We start from the raw sequence: 14065 nt of genomic DNA, 5'->3' as shown, positions 1-14065 counted from the left end.
TTACTGCTCAAAATATAATAAACTATATAAGGGTCTTTTTTAATCACACAAAGCTGTAGGTCTTGGCTGCATGGACTGTGGGGGCGTCTCCAAGCACACCTGCTATTTTGGTTTATGTGTGCACAGCAGGGTGAAAACTGAAGCAGCAGATACTGTAAGAATCATTAATTCATAGATCAATGCAGATCACTTCACTGGTATTTCTGCTGTAACCACATTGAATATAAATGTTTCTTCTTCATAGCTCTACAGCAGCTTAATTCATAATAAACAAGTCATTTCTATTGGTCTTTAAGCTGCAACTGTGGCACAGCATCATTCACGTATGCCCCAGTGTTTTAAATGTAAATCACTATGGTCTCTACTTCAGTATGTATCATACACCAGCGCTAAGGGACTTGATTTTATTTTCATTTTCAGGTCATCTGATTGAAGGACAGTCTCTGCTAGGACACCTTACCCATCGCCTATTCAGCCAGGCATTACACGTAATGACTTTCTACATCATGGTACACTAATACTCATTCCTACTTTTAGACAACTGGCTGTATAAACTGTCAAAAGACTATAAAATGGTAAGGGCTAATAACTCTCAAATGTCAACAGGCCTGTGGCTCTTCTAGAGAGCTAACTGCAGCTTAAAAGTACTTCTAAACTGAATGTGTATCTATAGGGGAAGAACTGGTATATGACAGATTTAGAAAAATAATTTATGTACCTAATCCAGTCCCCATGTGCCCCATGCCACCACTGCCCATGCCTCCTCCAAAGCCTCCACCTTAGGGAGAGAATGAGTTTAGATTAGATTAGACCAGAACATAAAACAACAATTCAATAACAATAAACACAGAAAGAGTCCACCTATAAACAGAATCGCACACAAGAACAAAAAGCTATCTCTAACCACCATCTTAACTCAAAACCAAACTCAAACCAAGAGTCGTCTTAAGTCAAAGTATCACTTACCCATTCCTCCAAAAGAATCCCCAAATCCTCGATTCATTGGCACGTCACTGTGGCCAAAGTCCCGATCCATCCCACCCATTCCTGACCGGTACATGTCTCAACACAGGGAGAAAGAAAATGTACCTTAGACTTAAGTTAGCAATAGCACAGTAGAATAGAACAGTTTGTAACATTGTCACCATGGCAACAGCTGTGCATGAAGTTGCAGCAGCTGGTAGATCCTGGTAGATGTTTTTTTAATCTGTATTGGGTTTTTTTGGCTTTGAAACATCATTGAATAATGTATGATTGGGATTGATAATGAATGGCTAAACCTTTCTAACTTCACTGTTTTTGTTTTAATCCGTATGAGCTATCACAGTGAGGTATGACAACAATATGGGACGGGCCAAACAACGGGAAATCAGAGACTGTCGTGTCCACATCTTTACAGAGACCTGCTGTTCATTTAATTATACAACCTTGTGTTTTATGATAAATACATTTCCTCGATTCCTTGATCCTTGAACTGAACCCCAGTAGTAGTGAATCTGCTCACTCACCTCCCATCCTGCCAACTGGCGCCATGTCTCTCCCTCCAAAGCCACCCATGTTGCCCATGTTATCCATGCCCCCGAAGCCTCCGCCACCACTCATTCCTGTCAAAAGCAGCACCAAGTTTGAACATTGCTCTCTCTTTCCTCTGACAAAAAGTTGACATTTAACAGGGAAACCTCATAGGTAGCAAAATCTTACCTCCTCCAAGTCTGTTCATTCCACCACAACCTGGAATATCCATACCTATGGCAGAAAATGTCAGTCAGACCACGCCAAAGTACACACTGTATTTATTTACTTCCAACGGGTATAGATATATACATGGCAAGGCAATGTGTTTAATTTGATTTTCAAACACTGAACAAAGGTGCTTTTAGGCGCATTCTAACATCTAGTAGTGTAAATGTCCTGTATTTTAGCTGGTAGGAGCTCTGCCTGTCTTATCTCTTTAACCCACATTGACACCACTGCAGGGTCAAAAGAGGAGCCGGGAAAATGTCAAGCCAAGTCTTGATGGTTAAATGGTTTACACATTAACTGTGTATGTAAGGTTTACCGGCATTACAGAATGGTGTTCAAATTTGCTGATCAATGCTGCCTTGTGGTACTAATGTGTTGATAAGTATTCGCAGATCAAAGACAGACTAGTTTGTAAGTTGGAACACAGTAAATTATGTACTGCATGTAGCACTAAGTGAGCATTTTCTGGCCAAACAACTAAAAATACTGGTAAAATAAATCTGAGATGTGACTAACCTCCAGGCCCCATGGAGCCCATGCCTCCCCCACCACTCAGACGGTTGGCATTTATAGGCTGCCCTCCCGGCCCCAGTCCCATGCCAATACCACCTAGACCCCCTACACAGAAAATACAAGAAAAGAAAATTGTTGATTACGTACCATACAAGAATTTATACAAAGCTAAACTGATAATCAATGATGCTACTAACATTTACCACAGAGATCATTTAGTATAAAATAAATATGCCAAGAGATATCTTTACATGATCCTTTACTGCATCTGCAATGCACCAACTCTCAGGAATGGAAGATGTACTGCTCAGAGCAAAACTAACATCAAAGGCACACAGACATTGCCGTTGGGTAAAATAGATATTATTTATTCACCTATGTGTCATATTGTTCGATCTGTGGAATATTTTCACATCCAATTTTAATGTAGCAGGTCTTTCTTTTCAGTGCAGACATCAGACCTCTGTCCATTACATTAATAAACAGGATCTTGCTACAAATCAAACTGACTGACAGGTCTTTTAATACAAGGACTTTCACTAGAGAGCAACTACTACTACTCAGATAATGTTTTCCAATATAAAAAAACCAAGCTGTGTTTTTCTGTAAAAAATACTGTTCGTAACCAGACCAAAACAGGTAAATGTTTTGGGATTTGACCGGCAAAAGATAAACAATACAAAATGCAGATTTTCAATTACAGTGTGTGTAATACACCATTTTCTACAATTAAAAAAAACTGTCTATTTAAATGAATGCTTAAGAATTCCTTGCCGTTTTATTGAATTAATTTTAATATGTAACTGCAGTGTCAACCACAATTTATTTTATCTCGTCTTAAAGATGAAGCAGCATTTAGATGACATCAACAGGCCAACATCTATCCTACAGCTAGGACAAAACTTGCAAGCCACTTTGTGTGTCCCTTTCATTACCATACAGCTTCAGCAGCATATCTGGATCAGTTTTATTAACATTAGCCGTTTGTTCCCAGAAGGTATTAAACCTCTAACACTGACAATGTTGGTGCTATACACAATCCACTGAGCTCATTGCTATGGATATGAGTTTGAGATTAACTACTGACGAGGGGCTAACAGTGTACTCACGTGGTAACTGAGGAGTTTTTTCTACTTGACGGAAATCATCAGGGGGAAGAGATTTCTCATCCTATAAAACCACACAACAAATGTAAAAATGTTCACATCAGCTGTACAATGTATATATATTTAATGTCATATAATAACTAAAAATAACATACCATTTTAACATGCATCTGTCTGTCAAAGAGCATCTGTCCATTGAACATGGCTGAACCCAGAGTCAAGGAGAGGTTCATGGTAACATTGTAAAGCATTGCTTTGTGTGTTTTTTCAGGTTTTTTTTTAACATTTATTTTAGCGTTTACTTGTGAAGGATACATATCGCCTGCACAGCCTCCAGTGGCTGCTCAAAAGTCACTGTTCCCATCCCACGGCTCTTTCCGTCTTTATCTTCCTTAACATCTGCCCGTTTCACCACACCTGCCATGCCAAACACCTCCTTTAACTTCTTCCAGCCCACTTTGAAATCCAGCTGTTAAAGAGAAAGACACCACTTTTTTTTAATCAGCATGAATAATCATCACTACCTGTAATAAGAAATAGTTTATTACGTCCTCACATTGGCCACAAACACTGTGTTGCCCAGTCGTCCGGCCTGCAGTGCATGGATGACGTCAGGTGGGATGTTGGGGTTGTTAGCAATGGAGGGTGGGATGTTCATACCACCAGGCCCCATGTCCTGCCCACGACCTCCCTGCTGACCTCCTCCCATGCGCTGTAGGACACGCCGAGCATGCTCACCATCAGGGTCCTTAAATAGGAAAAACAATTTACTTCTGCTGAATCATGAAGAATCAGTCAAGTGAAGATTGTACAACCAATAACAGACAATTGTACAAGGCAATCCCACACTCATTATGTTATCTGGGGATACTTGTGTGCATTATATTTTCAGTTCCACTAAAGAAATTACTCTAGGGACATAAGACAAAAATAAAACAATACATCAGCTCAACGTTAAAGAGAAGATCTACAGTAGATGTACAATCATCACTCGGTATTTCAGTTTATACTTTATGTTGCCACTAACAAACAAATGAATAGTTAAATAAATAAGGGGAGAAAGTTATGTTAGGTTTTAGAAGATAGCAACATAATCATTTTTTTCAGTTTTGCTGTAAACATAATTTGTTCTCACCTCCTTGATGTTGAGTGGCCTTCCACTCAGGTCATGCTTATTCATAGTTTCTATCGCCTTCTTCACAAACTCCTCATCTTTGAACTCCACCACACTGTTAAATTGAGGACATCAAATGAGTCCACGCAAGTACAAGAATAAAAAAATATGCTCTATGTTTGAGAAAGTAAGGTAAATTCTTACCCACAACCCTAACCAGGGGGCATCATAGGAGTCCAGGTAGCACACATATCCAAAGTTGAAGGAGTAAACAAAATACAGTTAAAATCAAGACAAAGCTCTACAACATTATAAATCTAATTTATCAACATGCTTCTAGTATTTTCTACAGTGCATGTTGGCCATATTTTGCTCACTGGCTTGAGCCAGCATATTTCTGAGGTTGTGTTTAAGTCTATTGTAATTTGCAAACAAGACTAAAAGGTTAATAAGAGCATATTATTTATCAGTATCTGACACAAAGTTGACTATACTATTAAAAACAAACATCAAGAAAAGAAAATACTAAAAAGGTTTTAGTTAAAACATTTAGCACTAACAGATACCTATGCATTGTAATATAACTCAAACTGTTTATTTTTTTAGAACTGGACACAAATACCAAGGTGGAAATTTAAAAAAAAAAAAAAAAAAAGCATTAACAATTTTTTTTAGTACATTAGTTAGGATTAACCTGCTTTACCACTGCAGTAAAGAAAAATCCTCGTTTGCATCTATAATATGCATTTTTGCCATTTAGCATAAAAAAACAACAATAAAAAAACATTACAGGATCTTTCAAGACTGTTTTGTTCCTTTGAAGAGAGAGCTGTGTCATATAACAGAATTGTAAAATAAGATTTTGAGACATGAGGGTCAATCAATAAGACAAATCACACAACCCACATTTCCCTTTGGAAAATGGCCAAACAAACAAACTTTTACACCAATTGAAATAACAACAACAAAAGCAAAAGTGTACTCTTAGGAGTTCATTAGGCTACTTTTCCAAAAAATCAACAGGACATCTCCCATTCAAATGAATATCAATCATTAGCCATCTATCAGGCTCTAAACACAACCTACAGTATCTCCAGTTCAGTGACTTAGTAAGACCCAAAGGATCAGAACCTAAAAGAGCACTTGATTAATGAAAGCCTGCTGGGGGCATTTAAAACCTCGTGCAGCAAGTTGGCCACATCACTTACCCTTGACTTTCCTTCTGCATCCTTAAAGAGCTCCACGTATGTAACCTCACCAACTACATGAGACATACAAAGGAAAAATACCAAAAGAACAAAGGAATTTAAGTCACCAAGTCTTCAAGTCGCCGTTGGCCTTGGCAATGCCGCTACAGATGGAAATGTCCCATTAATGATCAACAGTCAGCCCAGACCAACATCCCACCAGACCAACACCATGCCTTTCTGGGCAGTGACTGAGACACCCAAAGGCCAAGGCCAGAGAGAAACACAGCTACATTAAACCTGGGAAATTCAAAAGACTTCAGCATGATCAGTTTGTCAACAGAATCCATTCATAACAGTTGAAAGTTTTAAGCTGTCCTTTGACCTTTCAAAAGGCTTCTTAAGACCCCCATAATTCAGAAATAAAACATTACAATATTTTCATTCATATGATCAAGATTCACCTTGCAACAGATGCAACAAAATCATTCAACAATCAATTCTACTACTGGTCTGAGGTTACATTTTGGAGCTGACAATGCCATAAAACAAGTGACAATGTAACTAAGTTCATCTTCCTTTTCCCACAGACATATCAGCCCAAACTAAATTGGTGTCCATCCAAAAAATTTTATTGAAAACTCCAATAACCTAATATCGCACTATGTTGGTTTCCTACTATCTGCACTAAGTAACATCCAGAGAAAAGCTACAAACTAACTGACTACTGCTAGAGGATTCTCCATCTGGTAACAAAGGGAAAAAGGGTAAAGAACTTCTAATCAGCTGAAGAGCTATAGAAGAAGGGGAGACACCATCCCCATCGCTGGGGACATTACCTTTCTCACGCATTAGATCTTTAATTGCCTGCCACTTCATATCATAGGGGATATTGCTGATGAACACCCGGTTCCTATGTGCAGCCTTCTTTTCTCCACCATGTTTGTCTTTGTAGGGATGGAAACGGTTCCCTCTTCTGCTCCCGGAGGACTTCTCTTTAGCATCATGCTTTTCTTTGGGCGGCTTAGTTTCTTCAGCATCCCTACAAAACGCACAAAGCTGCAAGTCAGAAACCATCCTCTCTCTAGACAACATTCGGACATCACACACAAACCACAGCCTGTACATTTAAAGACCTGTCAATATGTTTGTGCCTAACAGCAGGTTGCTTTGCATTTCAGTGGTAATGTGATTTTCTTTACATTTAAATAAACACTTTCTTTCATAAAGACAGCTACATAATGTTACGTTAATAATGACACTAAGCTTGAGGAAAGAGATAATCAAAGAGGTTATCATGTAGAATAATAAAAACACTTTAGACTTTGTATCTAGGACACCTTTGCATTCCTGTAAAGGTGTATTATTTCTACAAACAGGTCGCCTTTACGTCTTTTAAGTGTTAAATTAGTAGCTGAGTATGTTCATTGAAACATGACAACAAGACATTTTATGGAAGGAAACTACCCTGCTGTTAGAAAATGTCATTTAACGTTTAACTAACGTGGTTTATTAGCTTAACTTCATTAAAACTAGTTTACAGAGCAGCATAGCGGAGCCATATGCAGCTAGCGTTAACTTCACGTTATTGTTAGCTTTCACACATGCAAACGCTAGCTGGTAATGTCCTTTTAAAATCAGATATAGCCTATTTTATGCATCCACCTAGGTTAGTCGAAGAGTTGGAGCAAGTTGAACTTTAACAAGCGTCGAGTTTAATGACTCTGTAAGCAAAACACAACCTTGATTAGCACCCAGTGAACGCTAACCCATTAATTCACAACGATGAGCTGCAATGGCAAAAAACACACACCATTTTTGATTGCCAACAAGAATACGCAGCATAATTTTAGCCCAGTAACAAGACCTAACATCTAACTACCACACATTTCACTTAATACGGCTCCAGTGTTTGACAACAGAGGCTAACAATCGCTAGCATCACAGGACTCCATTTTAGCTAAGCTATCGAAACGACAACAACACATCACTTGTACAAAACTCACGTTTTCACGCCATTGGGTGTCTCTTCAGAGGTCTCCTCGGTGTCGGACTTGATTGATGTAGTAGATTCCTCTTGCTTTGGTTCCTCATCAAGGGTTGCAACATCTGCCATGTCGAGGGTTTTTCCTTGTTTTGTTTTTTTTGTTTGTTTTTCTTTTTCCTCTTTGCCCCACACAGCGCAAGATACCCCTGTCGCTACGCAGTTCAAAATGTGCAGTGGAGATTTGTGCCTCCAACGCGAGATTTGGGAGGTGTTGCCAGGCAGCGTGGGTGAATAAGAGTAGAGTATAATATAAGGGAATAGGTACTGGAGGTCAAAGGAGTTGGAGGAATAAACACAAATAAAATGGAGGTATTTGAAAAGATTGTGCACATACAGTGAATGGGTGACACCTCAAATGGTGGTGTGTGTGTGTGTGTGTGTGTGTGTGTGTGTTTCTGAACAGCACCCAGACCTGATCCTGAAAAAGAAGTTTGATCCATGCACAAGACAGAGCCTGAAATTTAAAGTATCTACTAAGAAACAGTGAGTCCCTGAATACTAAGCAAATGTCGTTATGCTAATGATATAGTGCAGAATGAGCCAAGCCAATTCATCATTCCTGGAGCTATTGATTGATGCACTTTTACTCTCCTGGAAGAATAATTTCATTTTCTTCTCACAATATGCTTTAGCGTTTGTATACAATCTGTTCAGCAACTCTGTTCAGATTACACAACCAAAAAACACTTAGTAATTTTAAATCTGACCTTTTAATATAACATAAAGTTGATTGTACTCCTGTTAAAAACTGTCCAGTACCCAATTTGTTAAAGTTTTTTTTAGATATAAGGACAGTAACTTGGTGTTCAAACTACAGTTTTATGCTGCATAAGTATTCAAAGCAAGTCTTGTTAGGAAACAAGTAAAAGGGTAGTTATTTAAGTGTTAGGCTCAAGGGTTACTGATGATAATAGGGGGCAAAGAATGTGTCACCTCTTTGACTTCATGTCAAGAATCAAACTGTTTCACAATTTTCATTTGAATTTTTTCATCTGTTCAGATTAAATCACTGACAGTCATTATAAAGCCCCTTTTGGGGATACTGTCCCAATTAAAGTACAGTACAACCAATTCACACAACATCTGCATTGTTCAAATAGTGATTTTATGTGCGTCAGAACCTTCAGTACATCTTTTTGAATTTTGTTTCAGCTGCTAAGGTTTCTGCATGCTACTGTCACAAACCCAACAATCAGAATCAGAAATACTTTATTTAATTTTGTTTGTAACAGCTGCTCAAGGTGCAGAGAATAGTAACAATTATTATTTTAATTATATAATAATAATTATTGTTAAGAACTGTTCTACCTCACTCCTGAAAATAAATAGATTTGTAATATATTTGAGTTTCATTCAAGAAGATATACCACTGATATCAGGTGCGATGAAGGACAGACTGTAACAATTACAACTGTGGATAAGGTTAACTTTTAAGATAAAGTACTGTGCACTTATTACTCTGTAAATAAAATATCAGGTCAATAAACTGATTACATACATTTCCTTGATGGCTAGTTGCTTTCATATTATACACCCCGCAGGGGAGTGTTGCACGATTCATACCAATACAGCTGAAATATAACTTCATAACTTGGATTCACTAACAAATAACGGTCAGTCAACCTAGGTTAGCACAAATCATTTAGTTTATGTTGAAATGCTAGAAACCAGTATTTATCTTTTCTTGTGTACTATGATGTGCACAATCACCTGGCAATATGTCAGCAATATTGTAGATTAATTATATTTATTTAAAAAAAAAAGTCAAACCATCCTTTTTAAATATCTAACCAACAAAGGACCATAATTGCTACACTCAGGCTAATGGGGAGGCCTTATAAAGTATTTAAAATCTTTGCAATTTCACTGCATCTGTCTTTGTACTTTCTTGTAAAGATTATATTATCATACGAGATAAACAGACAGAGGCGTATAGTTCATTAACATTAAGGGGATACCGTGAGAGCAGTTCGTAGAATCATTGTTTTATAGTTCTCAATATCTGTTTTGCTCCTGACCTGTTGTCTGGCTGGAGATAAACGCTTAACAATGTCTATCCGAATGTCCTATGGACACTGGGTAATATTATAATATGCTTTATGCAACAGGTTAAGATTGTCTCAGCAGTTCCTCTTCCAGAACCAATAGAGTCAAAAGCACATCAGTACACCCTGACACACAAGTAAGTTCTGTCCAAATGTTAGTCACTGAACTTCGGCTAATTTTCTCATAAATGGTCTTATGAAATCATCTCTTACAGGAAATTCACCATAATGGATTAATAATGATGACAATTTACACTGTTTGTAACTTGACCTCATCACTGATGACCGCACACCAAATAGTTTTTCATTTTGACCTTGTTTTTTTAAATTGACACGAGGGCAATGAGGCAAAGTCTAACGAGTTCATTGTCTGTACAGTGTGACATCTCCTCAGCTAATTTGCAAGAACTGTCCTTGAAATAAATGTGAACTAAAACATTAGCAGCTGACTCTGTCGACAAATCACAGTGGTGCCACGCTACTGATTTCTACCCAAATACAGCCAGGTGTTAACAGCACAGCAGGACTAGAAATTGCTATTGACCCAAGAAAAAAGGGCAGTTCAAAAGACACTGCAGAGGCATAAAACTTTGAAGTAAAAGTAAATGTGAGGGAGGTAATTCACCGCGGTGTTTAGTTTCTCTCAGGGAATTTGGCTGCTGTTTACAACTGAAAAAGAAAAATGGAGCTCTTTTTGCCACTTTTAAGCCATAAATTATTACATCACAAACTAGTGATGACCATCTCCCCTGTGGCATGCCTTATCCTTAGATCCGAGTCACTGCGCCACTGTGACAGAAACTACATTGCTGATATGAATTTGCACTGCATAACAACGAAACAGATGGCCAGACGCTTCACTGCTGCATTCTGTTACACTGGGCAATCAGATGACCTGCTGCTTGTTTTTCCTATACAATACTGCTTTATTCACTACAGTAAAATCTATTTAAATGCCAGTCTCTTCTCCTTCACCATGCCCAGGGAGCCTGCATTCGTAAGCCTTTAAGCGGAGGGGCTAATTCAATTTGACCACAGCAAACTGCACCAATTAAAAACACATCATCAAAGCAGGCTTGGTGGATAATGCTGTGCTGTACCAAAAAATACCTTTGCAGCAGCATTTACTGTCCAGAAGCAGTGAGAGGCAGCATTTCTCCTCCCGGCTAAGCCACGATATTCTTGGCACATCTTGGTGGAGTAATTTTTAGAAAAGCCAAATAAACCAGGGAGGGGAGAGAATGAAGAGAGAAGAAAAAGAAGACGAGGTTATTGTTTTATTATGCTGCTGGCATCCATCCTGGTGTTGCTGAGGGGGTGGAGGGGCTGGGGTTTGGGCTGTGGAGTGAGACTAACAAGTGGTTGCCATGCAGCAGGAGGAAGCGTGCGTGCTTCTGGAGGGAGAGATAGAGAAACAGAATGATAATGAGTAGGAGGCAGCAAGTAAGGGTGCATGAGGAGAGGAGCTGAGAAGAGACACATATCATAGCTTGATCCAGCCTCTCCCTTCGCTTCTCTGTTTCTCTCTCTCTTTATCTCTCGCTTTTTGTTTAGATGAGAGGTTAGCGTAGCACATCCAGTATGCCAGCAATGGGTGGATTAACAGATATGTGTAAGCGGGCTCCAAGAAAGAGGAGTTGTTCACAAGAAACAGCAGCAACAGGTCTGTAAGGATGGAACGATAATGACGGTGAGACGCTTGCTTTTTCTCCCATAGACATCCTCACTAGAGAATCTGTCAATGCAGTCTTTCTCTTTCTCCCTACCTCACTCCCTCCCTCTCTCCTCTCTGTCTCTCACACAATGCATACTTGTGCAGTGTCCTCCTCATCATTCCACTTCCTTCCCCCTCGTCTGTCTTTCACAATTCTCTCTGTACATTCCCCTGTCCCTGTCTGCATGTACCCTCCCTCTCTCATCTAACCCCCCTCCCTTCGCGTTTCGCTCAGGCCCCATGCTGCTTGTGTTCATATGAAAGATTTGTGAAGAAAATAATGACAGAAGCAGACTTGCATTTGTGTGGCCACACCAATTTTGCTTTCTTGTCCAGTGGAATTACTCTGTCTGGCAGGCATCTGCTTACACGCAACAGGTAGAGAGCCCTCTCCTCTACACCAAACATACATAACGTCACATCTTCATGAGATGTGGCGCTTTCATTGACACCTTACCGCTTTGCTTATTTTTAACAGCTGGCTTTACACTGCGACACACTGTAATTCAAACCCATCTTAAAGGTATGTGGCCATGGCATTGGCTCGTATCCCTGAACCCCTTTTCCTGCAGTCTCCCTCACTCTTCTGTTTGCCTTTTGTAATTTTCTGCAAAATTCCCAGAAGGGCAGAGTGAGAGAGAGAGATCGAAGTCTCCGGACATCTGTTTGATACCTCATTCAAAAGAAGCTATTTATAGATACCAGTAACCCTTCATGCTTCATGAAGTCAGCTTATTTCAAAACATTCTGATTGTTTCTGTATTGTCTCTTTCCCATATCTCCACCCGTATTTTTTCTTGCAGCCTACGCAGTGTATGCATTAAGTCTGATAATATTTAAATAGGTTGATTAAATGCATCTCCTCTGCACAGACAGGACAGCACTAATCTGAAGCCATCATGTAATCTCTGTCCAGGTAACATGCAGGCTTCTAAACGCCTGACCCTATCAGAGGAGAGATGAGGCACCTAGATGTTGGTTTACCATGTGTAGCGTCCACTTCAACCACTCCCTTGCTGCCATGAGCGGAAACGACATGATGGCGCACTCTCTGACTCTGGAGCAGAAGACAGCATTTGCCTTTGTGGGGATGCTACTGGTGTTCCTGGGGCTGCTGATAGTAAGGTGTTTCAGGATCCTGCTGGACCCCTACAGCAGCATGCCTTCCTCCAACTGGGCTGATGGCATCGAGGGGCTGGAGAAAGGGACGTTTGAGTACGCCCTTACTTAACACAGGGACACAGAACTGCCTATAGACACACATATGCATACACACAGACACAAATACACTTACACACATGCAAACACACAGAAGCCACAGCCCTGCACAACCATTGCACCTGACACTGACACGCCATTAAGACATCACTCTGTGACAGACCGAACCAAGAGACTGAAGCTGTGTATGTTGTTCAATGTGTGTGCGCTGTTAGTTCAGAGCCAGTGTGGAGTCTCTCTACTGTATGTGACTACATGTCTGTCGTCGTGTGTATCTTGAGTGAGTGTGAGGCAGATGCTGTGTCATATTCTTTGCCCTTCTGCCAGGGGGGCATTTCAGCTCATCGATTTACATGGAAATGGCTGAAGCTCCGCTTTAACCCATACCTACAAGCTTAAATGGTCTGGTAGATGGATGAGAAATGGTAAGAGGTGGGATGCTCGTGGGACAGGGTGGGGAATGAGGGCACAGTGGTATTATTCAGATGTAGTTTGAAGACTCAGGGACAAGATTTTGTATGTGAACAGAGTGGTTGAATCTCTGCATAGCAGAGCTGTTCTGCACAAGAATGTATATAGGTTGGAAACAGGGTATTATGTCAAACTAGTGCTTTGTGGACTAATCAAACCCAGTCTGTTGGTGATCCAAAGGAATATTGCTGCTGCCGTGTGTGTGCAGATTGGCCCTCTGTTGTGTAAAAGTAAACTGAACAAACTGTGATTTACATTATGGAGTTACTGTTTCTAAATGATGCAAAAACAACTCTCAGAGTTTGTACTGCTGCTGTCTTTGAGCGATGGTATACCGAATGTTACCACAATTACATGTCTGAGTGAAAAACACAACTGTTTACTTTTGACAGTATGTCTGCAAAAGCATGAGATAATGTTGATTTATGGACTGTCAGTTGTTCTGTCTGTCAAGCATTCTGTCTAAAGGTTGGCTGATGTGATCATGCCAAAGAACCTTTAAGGAAAATGAGGATTAAGACTGGAAAGGACTCTCTCAGTGCTGCTAGTTTTCTAATGACAAGGATAAACTCTCACTACCTGCCTGCAGAGGAAAAGGTCACATGGAAAACAGGGGTGGGATGTCTGTCAGCACTGCACATGAACATCTTCTTCCTCCTGTTCTCAGCCATCCTCACCCTTTCTCACCTGCTCTCTTCCTTTCAGACAGAGGAAGACAGGACAGTCCTAAACAGAGATTCTGTAATACGGCAGACTGGTCAAAGTCTTGAGTGTTCCTTTGCTAATTTTTACGGTCTACGGTTTCCTCTTAGTGCTGTGAATCTGCCTTACTGTGACCTTCAATGGGTTTATGTGCCTTCATCTAGAAACATTAGAGCACCTGTTTGTGTGTATGCATGTGTGTGTG

The 14065-nt window shown here is 39.9% G+C and overlaps 2 protein-coding genes across 2 annotated transcripts in view; one reads left to right on the top strand and one right to left on the bottom strand.

The window, feature by feature from the left end:
- The window catches only part of myef2 (myelin expression factor 2), a 9240-nt gene extending 1286 nt beyond the window's left edge, over positions 1-7954 (bottom strand). The window contains exons 1-14 of the mRNA XM_035651933.1: positions 7670-7954; positions 6503-6705; positions 5685-5737; positions 4681-4688; positions 4498-4591; positions 3919-4110; positions 3678-3831; positions 3518-3567; positions 3366-3426; positions 2260-2361; positions 1702-1746; positions 1509-1604; positions 967-1062; positions 719-778 (exon numbers count right to left, since the gene is read on the bottom strand). Of these exons, the coding sequence (XP_035507826.1) occupies positions 719-778; positions 967-1062; positions 1509-1604; positions 1702-1746; positions 2260-2361; positions 3366-3426; positions 3518-3567; positions 3678-3831; positions 3919-4110; positions 4498-4591; positions 4681-4688; positions 5685-5737; positions 6503-6705; positions 7670-7779 (1324 nt within the window). The 5' untranslated portion in view covers positions 7780-7954. The remainder of the gene's footprint in view (positions 1-718; positions 779-966; positions 1063-1508; positions 1605-1701; positions 1747-2259; positions 2362-3365; positions 3427-3517; positions 3568-3677; positions 3832-3918; positions 4111-4497; positions 4592-4680; positions 4689-5684; positions 5738-6502; positions 6706-7669) is intronic.
- Positions 7955-12398: 4444 nt separating this feature from the next.
- ctxn2 (cortexin 2) lies at positions 12399-13066 on the top strand. The gene has a single exon (XM_035652265.1). The coding sequence runs from the start codon at positions 12455-12457 to the stop codon at positions 12698-12700; it is 246 nt and encodes an 81-aa protein (XP_035508158.1). The 5' UTR covers positions 12399-12454; the 3' UTR covers positions 12701-13066.
- Positions 13067-14065: the final 999 nt, after the last annotated feature.

This window comes from Morone saxatilis, unplaced genomic scaffold (assembly GCF_004916995.1).
Source record: "Morone saxatilis isolate NCDOM2014 unplaced genomic scaffold, NCSU_SB_2.0 Contig11, whole genome shotgun sequence".
Classification (NCBI taxonomy): Eukaryota; Metazoa; Chordata; class Actinopteri; family Moronidae; genus Morone; species Morone saxatilis.
This window is presented reverse-complemented; position numbering and strand designations above follow the sequence as displayed.